This window comes from Thalassophryne amazonica, chromosome 15, assembly GCF_902500255.1.
Source record: "Thalassophryne amazonica chromosome 15, fThaAma1.1, whole genome shotgun sequence".
In the NCBI taxonomy this organism is placed as follows: Eukaryota; Metazoa; Chordata; class Actinopteri; order Batrachoidiformes; family Batrachoididae; genus Thalassophryne; species Thalassophryne amazonica.
The window spans coordinates 73,405,324-73,420,732 of record NC_047117.1 but is presented as its reverse complement, the minus strand read 5'-3'; the positions used below and the strand labels follow the sequence as shown (position 1 = coordinate 73,420,732).

The window sequence follows — 15,409 nt, the reverse complement described above, 5'->3', positions numbered from 1 at the left end:
GCCTACAAATTAGCAGACCAGCTCTTTAACCACTGAGTTACCTGTTCTACTCTCTACGGCACTACCTAAGTGCTGGATCATGCAGAGAGAAATGTGCCACATGGCCAAAATGTCATAGTTGATGCTTCCTTGCGATGCAAGTGGTACCACTCATCGAAGTCTCCTTAAATAACTGCTCGTTTGACACAAATTTGTTCCAGTGGTACCCAAGGATCCTCAAAGAGCCCTGTCACCAATCACCTTGTGTCACGGGTCAGCATCTAAGTCTCACAACCATTCAGTAAGACAGGAAGCACCAGGACCCGAAAGATGTGGACCATCGTTCTGCAGCAAAGATACTGGCATCACCAAACGCCTGTGTCCAGTGATCTCATGACTCCATAAGCTCTTCCCAGGTGTCTCCCAATCTCAATGGCCGAGGACCCAGTGACATGAATGTCAGTTCCATGATAAATGAATGTCTCAACAAGTTCAACACTTTCATCGCAATGATGGCCAAGTCCAAGAATCACTGAAAGCCTGGATCTAGAACAACTGCAAACCCAGATGCTCCAATTCCTCACTCAGTTTCTCAAGTACTGCAATCTGGGTTTGATTCCACAAAGATCACGGCATCATCCATAACGTCAAAGTCAGTAAACCTTTCCTCACCAACAAAAGCATCTACGAGGTCTGTCCATAAAGTATAGGTCCTTTTTATTTTTTTCAAAAACTATATGGATTTCATTCATATGTTTTTACGTCAGACATGCTTGAACCCTCGTGCACATGCGTGAGTTTTTCCACGCCTGTCGGTGACGTCATTCGCCTGTGAGCACTCCTTGTGGGAGGAGTCGTCCAGCCCCTCGTCGGAATTCCTTTGTCTGAGAAGTTGCTGAGAGACTGGCGCTTTGTTTGATCAAAATTTTTTCTAAACCTGTGAGACACATCGAAGTGGACATGGTTCGAAAAATTAAGCTGGTTTTCAGTGAAAATTTTAACGGCTGATGAGAGATTTTGAGGTGACACTGTCGCTTTAAGGACTTCCCACGGTGCGAGACGTTGCGCTGCGCTCTCAGGTGGCGTCATCAGTCAGGTTTTAGAATTCATCATAGTACAGAAACAGCATTAGTGAAGGTTACAAATGATCTTCTTATGGCCTCGGACAGTGGACTCATCTCTGTGCTTGTTCTGTTAGACCTCAGTGCTGCTTTTGATACTGTTGACCATAAAATTTTATTACAGAGATTAGAGCATGCCATAGGTATTAAAGGCACTGCGCTGCGGTGGTTTGAATCATATTTGTCTAATAGATTACAATTTGTTCATGTAAATGGGGAATCTTCTTCACAGACTAAGGTTAATTATGGAGTTCCACAAGGTTCTGTGCTAGGACCAATTTTATTCACTTTATACATGCTTCCCTTAGGCAGTATTATTAGACGGTATTGCTTAAATTTTCATTGTTACGCAGATGATACCCAGCTTTATCTATCCATGAAGCCAGAGGACACACACCAATTAGCTAAACTGCAGGATTGTCTTACAGACATAAAGACATGGATGACCTCTAATTTCCTGCTTTTAAACTCAGATAAAACTGAAGTTATTGTACTTGGCCCCACAAATCTTAGAAACATGGTGTCTAACCAGATCCTTACTCTGGATGGCATTACCCTGACCTCTAGTAATACTGTGAGAAATCTTGGAGTCATTTTTGATCAGGATATGTCATTCAAAGCGCATATTAAACAAATATGTAGGACTGCTTTTTTGCATTTACGCAATATCTCTAAAATCAGAAAGGTCTTGTCTCAGAGTGATGCTGAAAAACTAATTCATGCATTTATTTCCTCTAGGCTGGACTATTGTAATTCATTATTATCAGGTTGTCCTAAAAGTTCCCTAAAAAGCCTTCAGTTAATTCAAAATGCTGCAGCTAGAGTACTGACGGGGACTAGAAGGAGAGAGCATATCTCACCCATATTGGCCTCTCTTCATTGGCTTCCTGTTAATTCTAGAATAGAATTTAAAATTCTTCTTCTTACTTATAAGGTTTTGAATAATCAGGTCCCATCTTATCTTAGGGACCTCGTAGTACCATATCACCCCAATAGAGCGATTCGCTCTCAGACTGCAGGCTTACTTGTAGTTCCTAGGGTTTGTAAGAGTAGAATGGGAGGCAGAGCCTTCAGCTTTCAGGCTCCTCTCCTGTGGAACCAGCTCCCAATTCAGATCAGGGAGACAGACACCCTCTCTACTTTTAAGATTAGGCTTAAAACTTTCCTTTTTGCTAAAGCTTATAGTTAGGGCTGGATCAGGTGACCCTGAACCATCCCTTAGTTATGCTGCTATAGACGTAGACTGCTGGGGGGTTCCCATGATGCACTGTTTCTTTCTCTTTTTGCTCTGTATGCACCGCTCTGCATTTAATCATTAGTGATCGATCTCTGCTCCCCTCCACAGCATGTCTTTTTCCTGGTTCTCTCCCTCAGCCCCAACCAGTCCCAGCAGAAGACTGTCCCTCCCTGAGCCTGGTTCTGCTGGAGGTTTCTTCCTGTTAAAAGGGAGTTTTTCCTTCCCACTGTAGCCAAGTGCTTGCTCACAGGGGGTCGTTTTGACCGTTGGGGTTTTACATAATTATTGTATGGCCTTGCCTTACAATATAAAGCGCCTTGGGGCAACTGTTTGTTGTGATTTGGCGCTATATAAAAAAATTGATTGATTGATTGATTGATTGATTGATTGATGAACACCAGTCTTCATTGGAATAAATTCAGAATTCCTGCCCCTTTCTAGGTGCAACACTCACATTATCACTGTATAGACTGGCCAGGATGTACAGCAACTTCTTAGCAATCGCATGAACACTTTAACAATTTTCAAAAGCCTGAAAAAATTAACTTGAGTATGTCTCAAACTCCTAGACAGAGCTAAAGAATAGAGGAGTCCTGCTTATCTTCTTCTTTTCAGATGCTCCTCCACATTATTTATTTTTGGTTACAGGCCTTCATGTGCTGTTCACTTATAATCTGCCGGAAAAACTGCATAATATGAAAGTTGAGCAAAAACTGTTGAAATTTTATCTTATCACAAATCAGAGTAGCAGTACAGTTGGGTGAAAAATTGGCGAAAGCTTCTTACTCCTGTAAATCCGCCTCAAATCCTGCCTGTTGATAATGATATTCATGTAGCCGTTCGAGCCAGTGATCCAGCTCACTGGCAGTAAATGTAATAGTCAGCAAAGCATGTGGTGATTATTCTGTCTACAGCGTGAAGAAGCACTGAGGCTGTTGGGGGGGTTGAACGGTGGTTGCACAGGGGAGAGGTTAGGCAAAGAGACAGGCGTGCCTCAGCCTCCCTCCCACGTACGCTCACAAATACCTTCACACATATCAAAGAGGCTACCACTGTGTTTCATTACAAACAACACTGTGAAAGCACTGAATCCAAGAGTTCAGAACATCGCACTGACAGAATTAAAGCTGCCAGTCAAAAGTGTGGGTGTGCGCACACAAACGCTTTAACGAGATGAGATGATCTCTGAGACACCCAAAGGGACAACAAACTGTCAGCCTCCGTCTGGATCGCCGAGGGTGTGTGAGCGTGTGCGTTCACACCCACGTTTCAAATGGCAACTTTTTGGCTTTAAGAAACACTATAAGAAATCTGGAAAAAAAAATTGTGGCAGTCAGTAACGGTTACTTTTTTAGACCAAGCAGAGGGAAAAAAAATATGGAATCATTCAATTCTGAGGAAAAAATTCTGGAATCATGACAAACAAAAGAACGCTCCAACACATCACTAGTATTTTGTTGCACCACCTCTGGCTTTTATAACAGCTTGCAGTCTCTGAGGCATGGACTTAATGAGTGACAAACAGTACTCTTCATCAATCTGGCTCCAACTTTCTCTGATTGCTGTTGCCAGATCAGCTTTGCAGGTTGGAGCCTTGTCATGGACCATTTTCTTCAACTTCCACCAAAGATTTTCAATTGGATTAAGATCCGGACTATTTGCAGGCCATGACATTGACCCTATCTTTTTGCAAGGAATGTTTTCACAGTTTTTGCTCTATGGCAAGATGCATTATCATCTTGAAAAATGATTTCATCATCCCCAAACATCCTTTCAATTGATGGGATAAGAAAAGTGTCCAAAATATCAATGTAAACTTGTGCATTTATTGATGATGTAATATCCCCAGTGCCTTTACCTGACATGCAGCCCCATATCATCAAAGACTGTGGAAATTTACATGTTCTCTTCAGGCAGTCATCTTTATAAATCTCATTGGAACGGCACCAAACAAAAGTTCCAGCATCATCACCTTGCCCAATGCAGATTCGAGATTCATCACTGAATATGACTTTCATCCAGTCATCCACAGTCCACGATTGCTTTTCCTCAGCCCATTGTAACCTTGTTTTTTCTGTTTAGGTGTTAATGATGGCTTTCGTTTAGCTTTTCTGTATGTAAATCCCATTTCCTTTAGGCGGTTTCTTACAGTTCGGTGACAGACGTTGACTCCAGTTTCCTCCCATTCGTTCCTCATTTGTTTTGTTGTGCATTTTCAATTTTTGAGACATATTGCTTTAAGTTTTCTGTCTTGACGCTTTGATGTCTTCCTTGGTCTACCAGTATGTTTGCCTTTAACAACCTTCCCTTGTTGTTTGTATTTGGTCCAGAGTTTAGACACAGCTGACTGTGAACAACCAACATCTTTTGCAACACTGCGTGATGATTTACCCTCTTTTAAGAGTTTGATAATCCTCTCCTTTGTTTCAATTGACATCTCTTGTGTTGGAGCCATGATTCATGTCAGTCCACTTGGTGCAACAGCTCTCCAAGGTGTGATCACTCCTTTTTAGATGCAGACTAACGAGCAGATCTGATGTGATGCAGGTGTTAGTTTTGGTGATGAAAATTTACAGGGTGATTCCATAATTTATTCCTCAGAATTGAGTGAGTCCATATTTTTTTCCTCTGCTTGGTCTAAAAAAGTAACCGTTACTGACTGCGACAATTTTTTTCCTGATTTCTTATAGTGTTTCTTAAAGCCAGAAAGTTGCCATTTGAAATTACTTTAGTTTTGTGTCATGTCTGTGATCTGCTTTTTTTCTACAAAATTAAACAACTGAATGAACATCCTCCGAGGCTGGTGATTCCATAATTATTGCCAGGGGTTGTAACCTGCACGGGTCAACCCGTGCTTTCTTTCTATTGGCTTGTTGCGCCGTGCACATTGCGATGTGACAGTTTTATCTTTAGCAGCACTCATTCACCCAGGGCAGATCACCCCCATTACAGAGGGAGGGGCCACGGAGGTGTAATGTTCCGTAAACAGATGTGAAGAGGCGAGTACAAGTTTCAGTCTCCATGCTCATGCACACAGGGGCAGGAGTTATTATTAAATATAATATTTCCCACCGCTGACCCATTTCCACCTTTGTCTACATGCCCAGTACACTCAAATAAACCAAGTGTCACAGACTGGCATTACCAGAAAATGCTTCCACTGAACATTACACAAGTGCGAAAGAGAAATGTTAATGGAAGAGGTTGGAAAATGTCTAACAAGCACAGACATAAGTGCTGACGTCTCATCTGTTTGTGTACGTGTTTGACAGACGGAGTCAATGCAGCAGTGTATTTCACTTTGACACAGTGAAACCTACAGACCGAGGTATTCCTTTTCTGAAGCAATTGTTTCACTTAGTGTTTCAAAACAACAACAAAAAATAAATAAATTTTACATTTGAATTTTTTGATCTTTTGAAGCAGAAATGGTTGTTCAATGGAATAAGATGTTGGGCTACCACTATAAAAAGTACAGTTCACAGCGCTTCATTTTTTCCACAATTTACGTTACAGCCTTATTCCATCAATGTTCTACACACAATACCCCATAATGACAATGTAGAAAAAGTTTTTTTTTGTTTTTTGTTTTTTTAGATTTTTTAGATTTTTGCAAATTTGCAAAAAAAATAAAAAAATACAAAAATAAATAAAATACACAGTAAAATTTGCTGAGTAAAATATACTCTGACGGGATAACATTTGGTCCCAGTCTAAATAGAGTAAAATACACTATTATAGAGTAAAATCAGCTCAAATCAAGTGTCCAGGAAGATATCAAGGTTGGCTGGCAGAGCAGGCTGGACGCAAATGCAAGACACGGGTACACAGCTCAGTAGAGTTAAAGCGTTTACTGGGTTCATATGCTGGAGTCGGTACACAGAAAGGCAGTCCAAAAAGAGCAACAGTAGCAAAAACATCAGGCTTAGGCATGGTCAAGGTACACAGACAGGTAGTCAAAAAACATGATAAGGCTATCAGAGCAAGGCAAAAAACATGAGAACCTGAGCTGGAAAGAGGCCCAAGGCACAACGATCTGGCGAGGGACAAGAGCAAACTGTGAGGCTTAAATAGCACCCAGGTGATGAGCGGCAAATCAACAACAGCTGTGAGGAAACCTCCAGAAACTTTACTGTGTAAGAAATCACATGTACATAACTATTCACAGCCTTTGCCATGAAGCTCAAAATTGAGCTCAGGTGCATCCAATTTCCACTGATCATCCTTGAGATGTTTCTGCGGCTTAATTGAAGTCCACCTGGGTTAAATTGGGCAGCATGGTGGCTTAGTGGTTAGCACTGTTGCCTCACAACAAGAAGGTCATGGATTCAATTCCCACCTGTGGCCTTTCTGTTTGGAGTTTGCATGTTCTCCCCGTGCTTGCGTGGGTTTCCTCCGGGTGCTCCGGTTTCCTCCCACATCCAAAGACATGCAGGTTAGGTGAATTGGAAACTTTATAATTGTCAAGGTCTCCCTTGCAAAAGAGGTCTTGATCTCAATGGGACTAACCTGGTAAAATAAATTCAGGTGACATGATTTGGAAAGACACACACGTCTCTACATATAAGGTCTCACAGTTCACAATGCAGGCACAAACCAAGCATGAAGTCAAAGGAATTGTCTATAGACCTCCGAGACAGGATTGTCTTGAGGCACAAATCTGGAAAAGGGTACAAAAGCATTTCTGCTGCTTTGAAGGTCCCACTGAGCACAGTGGCCTCTATCATCTGTAAATGGAAGAGGTTCGGAGCCACCAGGACTCTTCCTAGAGCTGGCCGCCTGTCTCAACTGAATGATTGAGGAAGAAGAGCCTTAGTCAGGGAGGTGGTCAAGAACCCGATGGTCATTCTGTCAGAGCTCCAGCATTCCTCTGTGGAGAGAGGAGAACCTTTCAGAAGTACAACAATCTTTGCAGCAATCCACCAATCAGGCCTGTATGGTAGAGTGGCCAGACAGAAGCCACTCCTTAGTAACCTGGAGTTTGCCAAAAGGCACCTGAAGGATTCACAGACCATGAGAAACAAAATTCTCTGGTCTGATAAGACAAAGATTGAACTGTTTGGCGTGAATGTCAGGCATCATGTTTGCAGGAAACAGGGCATCATCCCTACAGTGAAGCATGGTGGTGGCGGCAGCATCATGCTGTGGTGATGTTTTTCAGTGGCAGGAACTGGGAGACTAGTCAGGATTGATGGAAGGATGAATGCAGCAATATACAGAGACATCCTGGATTAAAACCTGCTCCAGAGCATTCTTGACCTCAGACTGGGGTGACTGTTCATCTTTCAGCAGGACAATAACCCTAAGTACACAGCCAAGATATCAAAGGAGTGGCTTCAGGACAACACGGTGAATGTCCTTCCATATTTTTTTCCTCTGCTTGGTCTAAAAAAGTAACCGTTACTGACTGCCACAATTTTTTTTTCTTGATTTCTTATAGTGTTTCTTAAAGCCCGAAAGTTGCCATTTGAAATGACTTTAGTTTTGTGTCATGTCTGTGATCTGCTTTTTTTCTACAAAATTAAACAACTGAATGAACATCCTCCGAGGCCGGTGATTCCATAATTTTTACCAGGGGTTGTACATTCCAATTCTAAGGTAGAACTCTACTAGTGTATACTAAAGTATATCTAAATATCTAAAAAAAAAAAAAAAAAAAAAAAAAAAAAAAAAAAAAAAAAAAGAGTAGAGCCCCTTAGGTGCCTGGTCTTGAGAACCAGGGATGGTAGGTTGAAAAGCTTTTTTATCTCATGGGAACTCTCCCTACCCACTTAAGTGGATCAAGAAAATGGACATCATAAGTGATATTTCCACAATCAGGGTAGTAAACAACATATACAAGAAATATAGTTACTACATAATATTATAGGGGTTAGCTTCTAAAACCTAAATATTTATACAGGAGAAGATTGTAGTATATGTTTACCTAGTCTGTAGACTTGTTGTAAAACTAAATTTATAGCTAGTAGGCTAAGCTATAAATATGGTTATTTTATTATAGACACAGAAGCTATGATGTAATATGGTTTAGGTATCTATCTATCTATCATGTTGTCATTATGGGGTTTGTGAGTAGAATTTTGAGGGGAACAATGAATTTACTCCATTTTGGAATAAGACTGTAACATAACAAAATGTAGAAAAAGTGAAGTGATGAGTACTTTCTGGATGCACTGTAGACCTGGACTTACTTCCTTGGAGCTTATGAAACCTAGAGATGGACCGAGCCAAAGCCAAAGATAGGGGAGAGCTTGTTGGTCACAGGGTCTGGAAGGCATGTTAGACCTTTGTGTAAAAGCAGGAAGACTTGGCCACCAGGGACAGCGGATTCAGTGCGACCGTGCAGTCAAGCGATCATTGTCCTGGAAGGAAGTTTGGGGTACTAATGAGGGTAAGCTGGCCTTCCCCCTGCATGTTGTGGCAGACCTTTTGCTAACTCTAAGGATTTTAAAGATCACACATTACATCTCAACTGGATGCCCTAAATCTCTGGGAGGCTGGTATAGGTGAAGGTATGATAAGGTCCTTTCAGAAACTGCCTATTGGGTGAATTTACAGTACGTCAAACCCAACAAGCTCCAGGCATCATGGCTCACAGTATAGCTTTCAAAGGGAAGTAAGTAAGGCTCTTCCGGCAAGAACAACTTCAAAGAACCTGCATTCCATTTTGCTTCAAGCTTCCAGTTGGAAAATACAATTGAAACTGTGAACGGAACTTGCCCTTCCAGAAGAGGTTGCAGTAACCTTATTCCAAGGATACATAATTTTTCAATACAAAAGGACAAAAACCATCATACTAGTCAAACCTGCAGTGCCCTGGGAGGTTAGGAACCATCCCTCACCAACTGAATAAAGGAAAGTACCAGATTTGATCGATGAGGTCCTTGTCAAAGGATGGCATACAATCTTTATCCCAACTGAACTATGCTGATGCAGTTTGCCAGTGACGTCAGTGTACTATTTATTACAGAAGATAGATTTTGGAACACAAACAGCTGAAGAAAACCACTGGGGAGATAGCCTGAGCAGCTGAGACCAGCTCAAGATAGCTGTGGTTGATGTGAGCTTTCACTTGGAACCCTGCTGCAGGTAAAGGATAATATGCCCACAGACAAAAGCTACAGACAGCAGGTCACCAGTGGTAGTAATAAGAAGAACTATAAGCATTCAGAGAGTACATGCGTCTCCAAGACCAGATGTTAGGACTGAAACAGCTCGTTTTAGACTCATCATGAAGTTTTCAAGTTTTTTTAAATGATGATTATTGCTGTTGTTTTAAGTAAGCAGCACCTCAGTATTTTTGGCAACAACCTTAATTTGTTTTTGGGACACCTGGTGACCTCAATAAGGTTGAAGAGGTGGATAATATCTTAGTACCATGAAATGCCAGTGAGGATGCTGTTTTTCCAAATACACATAACATAGAAATCCATGTGACAATTCATCGAAATTCCTAGGTTTTTCCAAAGCTGAGGAATTTACACTGCAAAAATGCAACAGACAGATGGACAAATAGATTCCATCCCTTCCAGATTAACAAGGTAACTCGAAAAACAATAAATGTGATCATCCTGTATGTCTCCAAAACTGAGGATAAACTGATTAAAATGTGGTGAACTGTCATGCACCATATCAATCCAAAAAAAGCAAGTTTGTCTTGCTTATGTGTGTACCAATCTTCCACGTGCTGGACATGTCTGGGATTGCTTTGGGGAATAATCTCAACGTACGCATGATGAAAATGTAAAACAGATGCAGCTGAAGTTCCATGTAGCTTGAAATGAGCTTGTTTTCTGTATCCAGGGCCGGATATAGCTTTGGGAGGTGAGGAGTGGTATTATGAAGGGGCATGTCCCCCTCTCTTTTGAAAAATAAATAAATTAAATAAATCTAGAGCCTTTTTCCTGCATTCTCAATATGGGAACCTGGGATGCTGATCTCTACTGTTTTAAATAAGTTTTACTTTAAGCACAGGAAATCTTCTAATTACGGTCGCCAAGGACCGAATAAAATCATTAGCGTTTATTTATTTGTCTGTCTGTCTGTCTGTTACCAGGATTACGTCAAAACTACCATATGGATTTTGACTCGGGAGGAGCTCGGAGTCAAGCCGCTGCTCCTCCATGTCGAAAGGAGTCAGTTGAGGTGGCTTGGGCATCTTTTCCGGATGCCCCCTGGACGCCTCGCTGGAGAGGTGTTCCGGGCACGTCCCATTAGGATTTGGCCCCGGGGAAGACCCAGGACACGCTGGAGGGACTACATCTCTTGGCTGGCTTGGGAATGCCTTGGGGTTCCCCCGGAGGAGCTGGGGGAGGTGTGTGTGGATTGGGAGGTCTGGGCGGCTTTGCTTGAGCTGCTGCCCCCATGACCCGACTCCGGATAAAGCGGAAGAAAATTGAAATGGATGGATGGATGGATTTTGACTAAATTTTTACCACCGATAGATATTAGGCCATGGAAGACTCCATTAAATTTTGGAGGTGATCCGGATCTGGATTCTGGATCAAGATTTCACTTTATAAAGGCTTTGAAGGATTACATCAAAACTACTTCACGGATTCTCACCAAATTTGCACAGATATTAGGCCATAGAAGACTCCACTGAATTTTGGAGGTGATCCAGATCCGGATTAGTGGACATCAGAAATCTCAGATTGCTCTACATGCAGCAGCATTCATCAGTCAACCTTTGTTTATGCAAGACCTTTCCCATATTTTACCACACCTTTGGCCAGGGGCCAGGTGTTGCAACCCCCCCCCCCCCCCCCCCCCCACAATCTTTCATTTCCAAAGCCTAGGTCTGATCACCAGGCCACCTATACTTATATTAATTAAGAAAAAATATATATATCAGCTTCATTTAAACAAATATTCACTGGACAAGGGTTTTTGTTTTGATTTTTGTTTTGTTTTGTTTAGATATGTTGACAAACAAACCTGGATTAATTTTAAGTAGTAGAAGCAGTGGTGTTGGCAATGTTATTGGTTAATGTGAAAAAATAACAGATTAATATACAAAAGGCTGCTGCCCTTATATTTGGATTTAATCTCAATCTGCTGTGCGGCCTCAAAAAATCTGCCTGTGATCGTGAATGTCTGATTGCTGTGTCATTCTTGAAAACATCCTGAACAATAAGATTCAGTTTGGGAACGAACTATCATTTAAAAAATATATAACAGCAGCATCTCAAAGCAGGTGTGTCCGGAGCGACAGGTGCAGCTGTTTTTCACCGTGACATTCCTGTGTGTTCCTCGGAATAAAAATGTAATGTTTAATCCCGCGATGTGTCGGTGCGACGGCGGACAGACCGACCAATCAGACACGTCGGCTGGCGGCGCGTGCGGTGGCGCGCGGCTCTCCCGCTGTTCACCCACCTTGGTGAGCTGCGCGATCTTCTTGCACATCTTGCTGTGCATCTGGTAGTCGTACAGCTCTTGCTCGATGTTGGTGAACTCTGCCGCAGCGCCGTTCACGGCGGAGCTCGGCCCGGGGGGCTGCACAGCCTTACCGGCGCCCGAAGCCATCCTGCTCTCCCCCTCCACTCCCACCCGGAAAGGGAACTTCCGCCGGCGGAGGATAAGGAGAAACGATCCCGCCGCTTCTCAGATAAATATCAACTTTCTATCCGTGCGTGTCATTCCTGTGTTGGCTGACCTCCTCCCGTGAGCTCCTCCGTGGGAAACATTTGGTAGTATATCGCCGGGGTTTGTCCTCCTCGTGCGGTCCCGTTGTTGCCCCCCTCGTTCGCTCTCGCGCTGTCCGCCCGGTGATCGCGGAGGTCACGTGCACACTGGAAGCCCATCGGGGACGCGCTTGCGCCGACCGACCCGCGCTGTCAACATATATATCTGTATAAATCTGTTTTGTTTTTGTTTTTTTAATGTGTTAAATTTTTATTTGAGAAGAAGCGCTCCGGGATGAAGGGCGCGGATTCCGACCACCTGTCTCGCGCCAGGGGCGGAGCGAGGCGCGCTGAGACAGCTGGAGCGGCGCACTGCTGCAGTGCGGCTCCGCCCCTACCGGTGCTGCTGTATCACTGCCGATCACCGTGAGAAGAGGAGGAGGAGGCGGCCTCTGGGGTGTGGGAGCGCAAATAAAATGCGCTCACAACAAGCCTAACCCTGAAATAACAGGGTGCATAACAACAGGTGCTCTTCCATGCAAGATCTCACTTTGTGGGGTAAGGATGATTCTGAGAAAGCTCAGAACTACACAGGAGGACCTGGTCAATGACCTGAAGAGAGCTGGGACCACAGTCACAAAGATTACATGAGTAACACATGATGCTGTCATGGTTTAAAATCCTGCAGGGCAGCGAGGTCCCCCTGCTCAAGCCAGCCCATGTCCAGGCCCATTTGAAGTTCACCAGTGACCATCTGGATGATCCAGAGGAGGCATGGGAGAAGGTCATGTGGTCAGATGAGACCAGAATAAAGCTTACAAGATGATGTAAAGTTTACAAGATGATCATGAGATCAGGTGTGTTGTACGACTTACAGACAGTGGCGTTAACAAAAACACAGGAGGAGGAGCTGGAGGTGGCAGAGCTGAAAATGCCGCGATTTTCTTTGGGAGTGATGAGGATGGACAGGATTAGGAATGAACATATCAGAAGGACAGCTCAGGTGGGACAGTTTGGCGACAAAGCCAAAGAGAAGTGAGAATGAGATAGTTTGGACATGTGCAAAGGAGGGACCCAGTGTACATAGGGAGAGCGATGCTGAGGATGGAGCCACCAGACAGAAGGAGAAGAGGGAGGCCAAAGAGGAGGCTTATGGATGTGCTGAGGGAGGACATGCAGGTGGTTGGTGTGACAGAGGAAGATACAGAGGACAGGGTGAGATCGAGACCCATGGTGACCCACAAACATGAGCAGCTGAAAGAAGAAGATACTGTATGAAATTATGCTTAATATACTAATGTTATTGTGCACTGTTATTCCAGTCATGTTCAAATTGCTTTGATCACTGGTTGCAAAGAATAACTGAACCTACTGAGACACATAAATCTATCTCTGTGAATATTTTAATATTGTATAAAGCAATCCCATGCTCCACATGCAGGCCGATCTAAAGTAAATAGCATCTGTAATAAATAGTAGAGAAGCTTGAATCTTCGACTGGACTGGGTTGCTTGACGTGAGGACGTTTCGCTTCAAATCGCAGAAGCTTCCTCAGCTAAAATTCTTGCTCTGGTAGTCTGACTTCCGTCTTGACTCTAGTAGAGAAGAAATTTCCCAGTCCAGTCGAAGATTTAAGCTTCTCTACTATGGAAACCACCTGGACAACTGAGAGCCTACACAGAAACATCTGTAATAAACAGATTTTTTTTCAGAGCTGTGGCTTTTGTTTCCTCGATATATTTGAGCCTGACCTTCCCATGGATGTGATCTTTGTTCTGACCCTGTGTGGCTTCCAGCAGCAGCTGTGGCCTCGGACACCGCGGCACCAACACAGGGATACACACAGGATATGTACAAATACTTTATGTGGCTTCAGGACTTATGGGTAATATAGAGGTGCAATCTACTTAAATCAGTGTAATAAACAGATATATTTATATAACATGAATCTAAAGAAAGACTGCTGGGATAGGCTCCAGCCCCCACATGACCCTTAATTGGAGAAAGTGGTTGAAGATGAGTGAGTGACTGAGTGTATCTAAAGAAAGAAAACATCTTCAACTGTTCAATAATTAGTCAGCTATCTATAACAGCATAATAGAGTCGAACACAGTCTTCAAAAATATATAGCGAAGATTCGTCCCATCCTGTCTATGGCTGATGCTGAGACCCTGATCCATGCATTTATCTCTTCTAGATTGGACTCTTGCAATGTTCTATTTTCTGGTTTACCACAGTCTAGCATTAGGGGTCTCCAATTGGTTCAAAATGCTGCAGCCAGACTTTTGACATGAAGCAGAAAGAACAACCACATTACACCCATTTTGGCATCCCTTCACTGGCTTCCTGTCCTAGTGAGATCAGATTTTAAGGTTCTGCTACTAACCTATAAAATTGTTCATGGGCTGGCACCTCCCTACCTAAATGACCTACTTAAACCTTACGTACCGGCCTGGGCTTTACGTTCTCAGGGTGCAGGACTACTTTGTGTGCGTAAGGTGAATAAGAAGTCTGCGGGTCAAAGAGCTTTCTCTTATCGTGCCCCTGTTCTGTGGAATGATCTCCCTGCGTCAATAAAACAGTCAGATTCTGTGGAGATTTTCAAGTCCAGACTTAAGACGCACTTATTTTCCCTTTCATATGGCTAGCATACTGGTACAGTTTTGTTTTATGCTTTTTAATCTTTTAATTCATTTATTAGTAATTGGAGCGGGCCGCGGCCTCAACTTTACCTAAATTCTGGGTCTTTTAGTGAAGTTTAGGGCTAGTGGCCGGCAATCACCTTAGTATTTCTCTGTTTTTCTTGTTGTTTAATGCTGGCAAATTATACAGTATTTTTTGTCTTTCTGATGCCTGATTCTGTTTTTTCTCTGTTTAAGGTGCAGCTTCATCCAGAGATGGGAGTTGTATTCGTGTTGGCGATCCTCCTGTCCTGTGCGCTAATAGCATTTCTTGTATATTAGTCGTTTCCTCGTGAATTGTTCTGTGAATTGTTCTGTAATTTATGTTTGTTTCATGGCCCAAGCAGAGGGTCACCCCTTTGAGTCTGGTCTGCTTGAGGTTTCTTCCTCAGATGGAGTTTTTCCTTACCACTGTTGCTCTGGGGGTTGGTAAGGTTAGACCTTACCTGTGTGAAGCGCTTTGAGGCAACTCTGTTGTGATTTGGTGCTATATAAATGAAAATAAATTGAAATTGAATAAATTCAAAAAGTGAGTGAATGCATACAAATGAGATGAGTGAGGGAAGGTCTGAAGAAGTTACAAGCAACATCAACTCTGACCGGAGGGATATATGGACATAGATCCTTGCCTGTTGCTTCATCAGTCATGACTTTATGGTTGAGTAAAAGCTTGACCACAAAGCCATGGTTACAAAGAAACATGTGAAATATAGTACTGAGTTTGATAGAAGGAGTGAGAGACTATTCTCTATCTGAAAAGGAATTTAG

At 42.9% G+C, this 15,409-nt stretch overlaps 1 protein-coding gene across 1 annotated transcript in view; it reads right to left on the bottom strand.

Annotated features, from left to right (window-relative positions):
* The window catches only part of fam184b (family with sequence similarity 184 member B), a 75,603-nt gene extending 63,228 nt beyond the window's left edge, over window positions 1–12,375 (bottom strand). The window contains 1 exon segment of the mRNA XM_034188682.1: window positions 11,713–12,375. Within this exon segment, the coding sequence (XP_034044573.1) occupies window positions 11,713–11,862 (150 nt within the window). The 5' untranslated portion in view covers window positions 11,863–12,375.
* Between the last annotated feature and the right edge of the window lie 3,034 nt (window positions 12,376–15,409).